General features: G+C 45.2%; 1 protein-coding gene across 1 annotated transcript in view; it reads right to left on the reverse strand.

Moving 5' to 3' along the window:
• MINDY4 (MINDY lysine 48 deubiquitinase 4) overlaps positions 1-7,189 on the reverse strand; it is an 81,447-nt gene extending 74,258 nt beyond the window's left edge. The window contains exons 1-3 of the mRNA XM_086614917.1: positions 7,127-7,189; positions 4,991-5,110; positions 3,552-3,760 (exon numbers count right to left, since the gene is read on the reverse strand). Of these exons, the coding sequence (XP_086471043.1) occupies positions 3,552-3,760; positions 4,991-5,110; positions 7,127-7,189 (392 nt within the window). The remainder of the gene's footprint in view (positions 1-3,551; positions 3,761-4,990; positions 5,111-7,126) is intronic.
• Between the last annotated feature and the right edge of the window lie 5,059 nt (positions 7,190-12,248).

The following is a 12,248-nucleotide window of genomic DNA, read 5'->3' on the forward strand; positions in this document are numbered from 1 at the left end:
TTAACACTCTCTGTTAAGGTATAACTTTGACTCTACTGACCTCTTTCACTCTGTTCAAATGTAAAACACTTATTTTAGTTCAAAAAGAAAGGTACTTCGGGCTTTTCCTTGATAATAGGTTGCTACATTGTTGTCACTTTACCTTTTCCATATTCTTCACTTCGGGCCTCCAGCTAGCAACACAAGGTGTAGTTTGTCATTTGCATCTGTTTTCCTACACATCTATAATGCTATAAACGAGCTTTTCTGAAATGCAAGTGAGATTCATCTGCATCTGTGACTCCATTCGTACAATACTATATGCATTTATTTCTTAAAAATACTTTTTAACAAATTATGTTCTTATTTAAAAAAAAGTCATCATTTGCACCTGTAAGAAATCATGATGAGTCTGATGATCTTCATCAGGATCCGTTTCGCTGTCTGCATAACCTTAGATCACTGCTAAATGTCATTTCTTTGAGTAGTTCCCCCTTCACTGAGACCTCTTTTTTGTCAGTTGATAAATTTATTTATTATTTATTCTGTGTACCCTGAAAACGCCAGCCTTCTTTACAGTAACTGTCCTTGAAATTGAGGATGGCTTTCTCCACCCCATTTCACAGTAAAGCAACGCCCTGAGTTAAGCATCTCCTACCACAAAAACACTCCTTTTACGGAACCAGTTAAAAACTGGTTTTTGAAGTAGTATGTTGTGAAGATACACCGCCTATGTAAACGGAAGGGAGCAGGATCAGTCTCTGGGAGCATTAGGGAATCTGAGGACTGCCACTCCTGACCTGGGATCACACAACCCCTCACTGCCAACAGGCACGGTGTCTCAGCTTAGAGGTTGTTTTAAGAGGTACAGACATGGAAGAAAACTTCCAGAGGTGAGCTGAAAGAGGATTCTTTAATTCTTTATTTTATGGTTGGACTCGATGATCTTGAAGGTCTCTTCCAACCAGACGATCCTATGATTCTGTGATTAACAAGGAACCAGTAAAGAGTACCTGTCTAATTACACTTTCCACTCCTGAAAACATTGTTAAAAATCATCCAGTTGGTTGAAATTAGAGCTAATTTCGGGCACGGGCTGGCTGACCCGGCAATGCCCGATCTTTCCTCGGCCGGAGGGGACGGAACCTGCTGGGCGGATCACAGCGCCGCGCTTTGCCGCGGTGTTTCAGACAGCGGTTTGTGCCAGGACGAGCCCCGACACCCACATCCCGCTGTCACACCCGCTCAGCCCGTTCTTCCTTCCTCGCACGCCCCGGGAAGGCACAACCGGCGGGTCCGGCGCGCGTGAAGGCCGGTACAAAGTCACACAGGTTCAGGCAGAACCATTTCGGTCGGGGGAGGCCTCGGACATCACCGAGTTCGGCCGTTAATCCGCCAAGCCCGCTACAAAGGACACCCCATGGAAGCCCCATGGAAACCCGCCGGTCAAGGCAGGATTCCGCCCTCTCCGCGCGCGGCTGGGTAACCGCACTGCGCATGCCTTTCCCGACAGTGGAGGACTAAAACCATCGAGTGCTCCCCCGGTTGAAAGCAGAGCGGCGCCGGTGCGCACCACTTCCGGAGCGACGGCGGCCGCGCTGGGCCGGCACTGAGCGGGGCCGGCCACGGGCGGGGCAGGGACGCGCGCGCGCCGCTGCCCAAGCGCATGCGCAGAGCGCGCGGTGAGGCGCGGCGAGAGGGGCGGGCCGCCATTTTGTTGGCGGTCGGCAGGGGGAGCGCAGAGCTCGGTTATGTGTGCTGCGTTCTGCCGTGAGGTGTCAGGGGAGGGTTGTTATCACAGAATTACACAGAATCCCAGAATGTCAGGGATTGGAAGGGACCTCAAAGGATCATCTGGTCCAATCCCCCTGCCGGAGCAGGACCACCTAGATCAGATCACACAAGAACGCGTCCAGGTGGGTTTGGGACATCTCCAGAGAAGGAGACTCCACAACCTCTCTGGGCAGCCGGTTCCAGTGTTCTGTCACCCTTACTGGGAAGAAGTTCTTCCTCATGTTTAAGCAGAACCTCCTATGTTCCAGCTTATATCCATTTCCCCTTGTCCTATCATTGGATGCCACTGAGAAGAGCCTGGCTCCATCCTCATGGCAGTCACCCTTTACATATTTATAAACATTAATGAGGTCCCCCCTCAGTCTCCTCCAAGCTAAAGAGACCCAGCTCCCTCAGCCTTTCCTCATAAGCGAGATGCTCCACTCCCTTCATCGCCTTTGTGGCCCTGCGCTGGACTCTCTCAAGCAGTTCCTTGTCCTTCTTGAACTGAGGGGCCCAGAACTGGACACAATATTCCAGATGCGGCCTCACCAGGGCAGAGTAGAGGGGGAGGAGAACCTCCCTCGACCTACTAACCACACCCCTTCTAATACACCCCAGGATGCCATTGGCCTTCTTGGCCACAAGGGCACATTGCTGGCTCACGGTCATCCTGCTGTCCACCAGGACCCCCAGGCCCCTTTCCCCTGTGCTGCTCCCCAACACTTCAGTCCCCAACTTGTACTGGTACGTGGGGTTGTTCTTACCCAGATGCAAGGCTCTACACTTGGATTGGTGGATTCCACTTGTTGGTGGATTCCTGTGTAGGAGGAAGGTTTTTGCAGTGTAAGAAAGGCGTGCGGGCGCTGGAGAGGCTCGCAGGGAATGGAGTCAACTCACAGCGTCTAGGGCAAGGGCAGAAAGTGAGGCCGGTGTGAGTTCTGAGGCAGCGTGAGGTGGGATAGGGTCAGGCAGGGGGAGAGTGGATCAGTGACAACATGCTAAAAGCTCCTCTATCAGAAAAAAAAAAGCAGCAGCTAATTCCTCCTTTGCACTGCCTCCTTTTCAAGTCTGGCTTCTCGGCTGGTAGCATCACCTTTCAAAATCTTGGCTCTCTTCCCCCGAAAGGAAGGACTTGTGGGGTTTTACAAGCACTGACACTCAGCTGCTTTGAGCATGCAGTGTTTAGGGTGAGGATTAAAATTGGGGAAGTTCCCTGAGAGTCAAGGCTGGGAGGTGAACTACTCTTTTATGCCCGTTTTAAAAGCTTTCTATTGAAGCGTGCTTAGGGCTGTTACTCCACCTTGAGGCACTAATAAATGCTGTTGAAAGACACTGTTACGTGCAGTTTTCAGGTATTCTGCAAGACAGAAATAACTGAACCTATACTGTTTGTAACAATAATGAATTTAAGATAGTAGGCCTTGCCTTTGAGTATATAAGGCATGAATATACCAGTGGTTTTGAGTGCAGGTGGTTACTTTCTCATCAGAATATGTTTCAATTTGAATATTGCCAATTTACAAGGCATAAAAGCTCAGATTTCTATGTGCTTCAGTGATTGAAAGATGTAATTATCAATCTTCCTAATTGGTAGGGAACGTAGAAGAGCATTTTTGCAGGCTGTCTTGCATAGGAGATTTTAATCTGGAAATTTAAACTTTGTATTACTAGGATAACTAATAAAAGGTACTGTAGTTCAAGATATATATGTGATAAAGCTTTTAACACTATTTCTATTATTTAATAAAAAAAAAAAAGTGACTAGACAGGGTAAAGAAAAAGAAATAAGACTGTACCTATAGGCTTGAGTTTCACTTTCATCCGGCATAATGGCACTACCACGCACATGATCTTCATCCGAGAGGTCAGGTGGATGAGATGTTGAGCTCTTACTTTGAGGAGTTGACAGAGCAGAACTTGAGCTGATGCTTCTGGAAGTCCCTCGGTGCTCCAGGAAGTAATTAGTAATAATTTCAAGAAGTGTTTTCAGTGGGTTTTCCTTTGCCTGTCCAAAAAGAAAAATAAACTTCTTGATGACTATTGAAACTCTTTGTTAGTCTTGCTGCAGCCTAAGATGGGATATTCTTTTTACATTGTACAGTAGCTGAACATATTAACTACTTTCTAGAGTTAGCTGAATATGGTTGTATCCCAGATGTGACTGCACAAACAATCCAGGAAAATGGAAGATGTCAACTAGAGAGCGTCAAGAGCTTGGAGGTGTTGGTGTGTTAAATGAAGCAAGCATGATACAGAAGAAACAAACTGGAACAGTCATTCCTTATCCTCATTTTAGCTAAACATTGCAAAGTATGGTAACTGTGCTGGAATACGCCTTTTCTTATGTTACCTGGTCAACTTTAGAAGAATGTAGAATGAACTGCAAGTCTTTTTTAGTACCTGATGTCAGTATTTGTGGTTTATTTTACCAGAACTTGGTGAGAAGCGTTGACTCTAGAACTCTATTCCTGTGCTTGGGATAATTCTTACGTATAGGGAAACACCTCACCCTACTTATTGTACTGTTTTTCAACAATACTCTGGAAAATGTGTTCTGTGTACATGAGCATTTCATTAAAAAAAAAAAAAGCAACAAGCCACACACACAAAAAAAAAAGAACCCCCCACAGAAGTTTAAGCCTTAAGTAAAATATGCTACAATGTCTGCTGTAGTGATGCAACTACACTGGGAGATTTTTTGGAAGTAAATTGTTACAGGATAGCCTCATACTGCATACCAAAAGCATCATGGTGCCTTAAGTCATGAGTGAACTGGAAATGGAAATTATCCGTTGATGTCCCTGGCATCAAATATTGCTGTCTATGTTACATTTCAAAAAATAATAAACGCTAGAAGTGAAATTTTATCCACCAGACCTTATATAAAGTTGCAAATAGAAATGGGCATGTAAGGGTGCTTTCCAAATTGAATAATCTCGCCATAATGATGGAAAAGGTGTTGAAGTGAATAACTGCTCCTGGTTCATTGGAGGCTTCCGTTTGTAACCAGGGTTCATGAACTGCCAGGTTCTCAGCTTCATCCCATGAGCCGTGGTCTCACCTACATGTTAAGCTCTCCGTTGCTTGGAGAACTGCCAGTGTGTCCACAGCAATGCAGCACCAGACACGAGCTCGAGTTCTCTGCAGTTTGTACGTACACTGCAGTCTCGATCCGGTTGGCCTGGTTTCATGGTATGTGATAGCACATTTTGGGGAGCACCATCTGTTTCCTTACCTTGTTCTGTTTGTACAAGGAGTGCAGGTGAAGGACATTTCTAAGTTCGTTCCTGTTATTGATGCTAAGTGCAGAACGTGGAAGCTCTCGGTCCATGGTCATGATGGTTTTCTTCAAACCCTGAGATGGAAAAGTGTCAGATTTCAGAGTGCTTGAGACAGTACAACTTAGCAAAGCTCTTAGTCTTGACTCAGTTGGATGTAATGTGAAACTTGTGGATATATTAAAATGTCAGGAACAAGCCAACGCTTAGAATCTGTGCTTTAATGGTACAATCTTGCATTACTACAGCCTACGGATGTGAAAATGATTAAGGTGGCAATATTGTCTGTGAGGTGAAATTTATCGAACATAAAACCAGAAGGACTTCCGTGCAGGTGACTTCAGCTGCTGAACAGCCTCATAAGACTGGTCTGTATGAAGGCCCGTGTTAATACCTGGGCTTCTGGTTCAAATAGCTCCAGAAGTACTGAGTTTGCTTTTTTCCATCAGGATATGATACAACTTTTCATAAATGTGATTCTGACATGGGTAATGACAAAGTCTGAACACCAGGTGTACGCTATCTCTTGGTGGGTTTAGAATGGGTTTCAGAACCTTCCTCATGACTTGAGGTTACTCTGATCAGTCTCAGGTTGGAAATCAGTCAGATCTCCATGGCATCAGCTGGTTTGGGGTCTTCAGTCTTCCTCAACTGCTTTGTATCTGTAGTCAACATTCATGGGCACTTCAGAGACAAAATGTACCAGCATCTCACTTTCTGGAGGGAGAGACTGATTTATTGTGAAAGATCAGAGTCAGATCCCGAACTAATTCAAGTGATACAGCAGCAGAGCAACAGTTTGAGGGAGAAAGTCCCGATTTCTCTGAAGGCCTATTGTTACAAGAAAGGATTTGTTTTTCTGCAGATGGATTGTCTAGCTCAGATTTAGGAAACTACAGACAAGTTGTGTTCTCAAAGTTGGCTCTGGTGTGTATTAAAGATTTGGGGAAAACAGGAACACTTACGCGGAACCATAAAGGATTATCAGTGCCCCTTGTTTTGACTCCAGAATATACAGTATGAAATAGATGTGGCAATGTAAACATAAGTTACTGTTGTAAGCATTGTGGTCAGTTTACCAGCAGGGCATTCCCTTTCCTTTTATGCTTTTATTCAGTTTTCCATTTACAGGTATTTCACTCAGAAACGTAAATGTCTTTCATTTGAAAAATCTTTGCAATCAGTTGAACAGACAGACATGAGCCTCTCATACTTCTGGCAGTAAATAGCAAATAATGAATTCAGCATCTGAAATTTTGCTGGCAAACGTGGCACCTTTGCTCACAAGCTCTGAAAATGTGCATTTGGAGACTGGGTGTGAAACAGATGAAGACAATCGAGGTCTGTGGAGCACTTTAATTTCTGACACAAGCCAACTCATCCCTGACACCGAGGGGCTGACTGGGCTGGACACCAGCAATATTTCCTTGGGTTTGAACAGAAATACAAGGTGGTAGCTACTTTCACCTGGAAACATGACGGGGCCTTTTGTTCTGTTCCATCCCACGCTCCGCACACCTCTGTACTGTACAAAGTTTCCTTTATATCCTTCAGTCTGTGAAAAGTACAAGTCCTCTTTCCTCCCCTTCTCCCTGTCCCCTTCCTCCACATAAATCTGCTGACTGCCAAGCTGTTACTGAAAACCAGGAAAAAAAAAAAAAAAAAGGTTACAGTTCTCTCCGGAACTGCTACCTTTTGCCTTTTTTTTTTTTTTTTTTAATATTTGTCTTGGGAAATTTTGTATCCCTTTTGTAGACACAAGGACAACAGCAAGATAGATAATTAATGAGAAAAAAAAAAAAAAAAGCTGAAACTGCATTTCTTGATTCAATCCTGGGTTTCGCGAGCGAGTGTGGGTAAGCATCGGGCTGTCGCAAGCAAGGAGGAGGCTGCCGGCCATGTCCCGACATCAAAAGGCATTGTGGGAGATGTAGTGCAGATGCTGACCCCACAGGCTCCTTACGCTTCAGCTCTCCCTGCTTTAAGGATGGAAAAAGTCCCCCCCCTTCCCAGTATTCCTTAATCTTTTAGCCCTTAACATTTTTCCTCTGTATTCTCATTCGTACTAGCTGGAGAAAACGGAGACGAGTTACCTTTCTACTGAGAAATTCTCTCACCAGTGATGCGGCCACTTCTTCCACAAAGGAGTTGTCCATTTTTCGCCCCAAATGTGCTTAGGGGGCGGATTCTTTCCTTCGTCTGACAAATCAGCCGAGTCTGCCGGCATCGCCGCTCCTCCGTGCGGCGTTTAACCGCTGCGCTCCCGCGGCGGGGCTGCGGGCGCTCCGGCTGTTGCTATGGAGACCATGGCATGGGACGCAGGGAGAACTCCTCCTCCTGGGAAGGAAGCCAAGGATAGACTGGAAAGTGAAAGAGCTCGTGGTGTAACGCTGCGGCGAGCATCTCGGTAGTTGCTGTAAATGAGAAAATTTGAGAAAGGAGTGTTCGAATCTGAGAGAGGAGACAGTTTTCTGTCTTCTTTTTAAGAAGCATATTTGTTATTTGCAGCCTATTACTCCTGTGCTGATGCAATTTTTAACCTTATATATATATGTTTCTTTAGTAAAATTGCACTCTTATCTAAAACAAACAAAAAGTGCAGCTGCTAAAATTAAGCTTAATGTCTCACACTGGCAGCTTCCAGGGCAGGAGCGTTCATCAAGTGAATTGTTCCTTCAGGTTGCACCTCTGTTAGCCACTAACACAATATGCTGATGGCAGAGACTGGAGTGAGGGACACTGTGGCCTTGGAGGTCTGGTTTGGGTTGGAGAGGTCATGTAGCAAGGTAACCTACTCAAAGCAGGGTATTGTCCCAGGATGGAGATTCCACAACCTGGGCAACCTCGTCCAATATTTGACCATTCTTAAGTGAGTAAATTATTTTCCTTAACTAGTTAAAATTTGCCTTGCTACAGCTTCTGATTTTTTCCTCTTGCCCCTTTTACTTGCCCTCTGAGATGAGTCTGGCTTTGTCTTTTCTTTAACCCCCATTCAATAGTTGTATATAACATCTAGACCCTCACCTGGTCTTTTAAGGCTCTTCAGACACTGCCCTCTCAGTTGCTTCTTGCATCTCCAGTGCTTCAGCCCCTTTTTTTCAGCCTTACTGGTGCCTTGCTGTACTTGGTCCACTTCGTTCATCTCTCTCTTAAACTGAGTAGTGGAGGAAGCAAAATAAAACATGACATTCCATATGTGACTCTAGGAGTGTTTCATAGAGGAACATTTGTGCTTTTACTAGTACATTCCAGTATGGGGTTAGGTGCCTTTGCTGCATGTGCATCCTACTGACTCATTTTCAGCTCGTCTACCTGGTCTCTAAGATCCTTTTCTGCAAAGTTGCTTTCTTGTATAACAAACCTTAGGCTGTATTATTGAGTGGGTTTATTTCATTCTTACTGCAGGACTTTGCATTTAACCTTCACATCACCCACCATTTTCCATAAGCATGTGTAGCAGATCAAGCAAAGCACCCCTCTTCATTAGCTTGTCTATCCAGCACAACACCAAAACATGACTGTCAACACACTCCAGAAGTCTCTCGGGTTGGTTGTGCCAGGCCATGTTTCTCTTCCATGAAGTGTTCAGGTGCTTGAAGTCCTCCATGAGAAGCAGAACCCAGTGATGGTGTTGCAACTTCTTCTCTGAAGAAGTCGTCATTTCTTCTCGATGGAACAGACTGTGGCAGATCCCCATAGCAATGTCGTTCACCTTTCTTTTGGTCCTGACCCATAAGCTCTTGACTGGCCCATCAATTTGTTGCATAGTAGATCTGTGTGCATTCAGACAACTGCTTTGCATACAGCACAGTTCTCCCCTCATCTCCCCTGCTTCTCTTTTCTGGAAATCCTGTATCCATCCAGTCAGGTGAGGTATTTTTAGCTCCTTCTAGACCTGGTGTTTTGCTTTCTTATGGATTAGTTTCATGTCCAGAGGTATCAGATGATATACCTGCAAGAAAAACTAGCTGTTTTTTGTATAATTTTACTTGGTAGGGTGTGGGCTGAAATCTCAGGCTTAAGTCTGCCACAAGTGCATGTCAGCTCCATGACTGACAAAGGGTGGAATGTGACTCACTGAATAAACCCCTGCAAGGTGGAGATGGGCAAGGGTGATGTGCCCATGGTGCTCAGAGAATAGTGCAAAGAAGCAGACTTTTATCTCAACACAAAGGCGACCTGAGGGTGGTCTTTGTTTTAGATAAACAGCTATCAACACTTGAGGGAATCACTTGATGGCATAAATGTTTCTCCCTGAGTTCATTAAAAGAGTGTGAATGTCTCCCAGATTTAACCAGACTGGCGTGTGGGGAACGTATACACGGCTCATCTCAACAGAGAGTGTAAAAACTAAAAAACCAGCAAAAGCATTTTGAAGACGGCAACGGGCTTGGCCTGGCTGCGATCCATGTATTTCTTCCCAGTTACCAGGGATGCCCAGCATCGTAACAACGAACATATTACAGACACCGGGAATGGGGATCATGCTGGTATCGAGACTGAACTGTGCAGTGCAGTTGCTGTATTTTGCCAAGTGTAGTGTACATTTGTGTTGTGGAGTTGGTATATTTTATATCGCTCTGCTAAATCAGAAATCTCATGTAACATCAAATATCTTCAGATAAGTACATTTGATATTAAACATTATACCCTCCATGTGTGGAATATCTAAAAGAACCTGGTCAGAAGGTATTGGACTCTGACAAGCTCTTGGAGAGTTTAAGGAAATGGCATTTTGCAAAAGTTTCGGTTAATTTCTCCATGTCTTTTGCGGGCATCTGAGGAAAAGAATATAGCCTTGTGGTGGACCTTAACTATCACGTTCCCTCAGGATATTGGGAGAGGTAATTTGCCACTCGTTCAGAAAATCTGACATGCAAAGGGCTTGAGTGTTGTTCCGGTTGTCAGTACTGGCTGTCTGCTGAGCATTAACTCACTGGCATTTCGTGTTGTCTTAGAACACGATGTGGCATGTGAAAGAATGCTTGCTATGGTGTACGTGTTCCCTTCTCCCCCTTCATTCCAGGAAACTGTATTCCAAAATTAAAGAGGAACACGGTTTTGGTAACAACAATTTAGCAGTAATGGTCCTTCCTGTGGGTCTAGACTAAAGACGAGGAGATCACACACCAACTGCTATCACGGGCAAAACAGATTCAACTTGGGGAAATTTAATTAAATTTCTTTTGAATTTAAAAATAGAGCATGATGGTGAGGAAAAATAAAATGAAAACGTGTTCTCCCCACCCCTCCTTCTTCCCAGGCTCAACTTCACTCCTTCATTCCTGACTCAGTTCTAAGTCCTCCCCACTGAGTGATGCAGAGGCAATGGGGATTGCAGTCAGTCCATAACAGCTTCTCTCTGCTGCTCCTTCCTTTTCACACTTTTCCGCTGCTCTGGCATGGGGTCTTCTGTGTGGATACTTGCTCTGGCGTGGTCTCCTCCATGGGCTGCTGGGGAACCGGTGCCTGGAGCACCTTCTTCACTGATGTTGGTGTCTGGAGGGTTATTTCTCACACTTTTTCCTTACCTCTCACGCTCTGCTGCACAACACTTTTCTCTTTCTTAAATACGCTTTCACAGAGCCACTGCTGGCTTCACTGATGGGCTCAGCTGTGTCCTGCAGTCAGCCCATTGTGAAGATGTCTGGAACCAGCAGTGTCCAGCATGGAGGCCACCTGAGTCTCTTCTCACAGAGGCCACTCCTGCAGCCACTCTCCACCCTCCTGCTAACAACACCTTGCCACCTAAAGCCAGTACACTGGTCACTGAAGTGTCTGAAGGAACGAGGATGGTGCGATGTAACCACTGCTCAGTGAATGCAGCACGGCTCTGGCTGTGTAGAGACATCACACACGGTATTTTCAGCTACTTGGAATTAAATGTTCTCTGCAAAAATGACACAATTTCTGCTCACAAGCTGATTCCGCATGGACCTGGTTTTGTGGAGCAGGAAGAACTCCCTAATTCCTGGGGTAGAGGGGAAGAGAGGGGTGGGAAACCAGTATTGATCAGATGAGAGTAGCAGACCACGGAAGTCCTGCAGATGCTAGTACAGTGGGAAACCACAGGAGGCCCGTGGAGAAAGTTATATTGAGAGTCTGGGGAGCGTGGGGGGAGGGAAAATCTAGGTGCAGGTGGTGAAATATGAAGGGAGTGTAATAAAATAAAATGACAAAGCTCAGGCTTTAAGAGCTTTTCCTTCTCAATGTCTAACAGCCTTTTACTCTCCATTTCTCTTAGAACAGATGAATGCTGTTACAGCACTGTTCACCTGCAGCCAGCTTTTGATATCCATGTCTCCTTACAAGAGAGCTAACAGCTCTTGGAAGTTGGTTTTCCCAAGCTGACACTAAGTGCCGGGAATGCCCTCTCGTGCCCATACGTCGGTATTGCATCACCGAGACAAGCTCTGGATGCAGCTACCGACTTCGGTACAGAGAGGATGACTTTGGTACCCTCTGTACCACTTGGTTGTTGCTGTTACTGTCCATTGCAGTGACAGGTTTCAATTTAACCCTTACTGTTAAAAGTAGATTGATTCTAACCTGACAAAGAGATTACATGAGGTGGTGATGTAGGGATTGATTTTCCCTGAAGTAGCTCTTAGGGTCCTCTTAACAATGGGTGTTCACATGCCCTGTAATGCAAGGTCTCCCAAGGACACAGAGAGCAACCTCAGACAGGATACAAACCGAAAGAAATCAGGAAACTGCATTTCAAAGCCGGGTAAGAACTGCTATTAAGCAAAGCCAAAGAATAGTGGGCTTCTGAAACAGAGTCTCCATAACAGCCTCCTTGTAATACTGATTTTATGAGTTTTACCTTTATCACTAACTAATCTACGTGAAGTGTCTCTTAGTGTGTCTACAGTAGTGGTTGTAGTGTACAGTGATCATAACTGTTACACGAACTGAGTAGTTGTTGAGTACATGGGACAATGTCTCTACAGTATCCACAGCCATCGAGAAGTACTCAGCAGGCTCAGTTAGGTCTAAAGCATTTGCTGCATTGGCACGTGGCGGATCTCTCAACATAGCCCCACTGCAAAATTAGCTGCCAATGACATGCTCTACCTCCCTGCAGCCCAAGGCAAACACCCCTGAGGTCACGAGGTTCCTCAGCTGAATAATTATAGAATCATAGAGTGGTCTAAGTTGGAAGGAACCTTAAAGATCATCTAGTTCTAACCTCCCTGCCATGGCCAGGGACAC

Source organism: Tauraco erythrolophus, chromosome 7 (assembly GCF_009769465.1).
Source record: "Tauraco erythrolophus isolate bTauEry1 chromosome 7, bTauEry1.pri, whole genome shotgun sequence".
NCBI lineage: Eukaryota > Metazoa > Chordata > Aves > Musophagiformes > Musophagidae > Tauraco > Tauraco erythrolophus.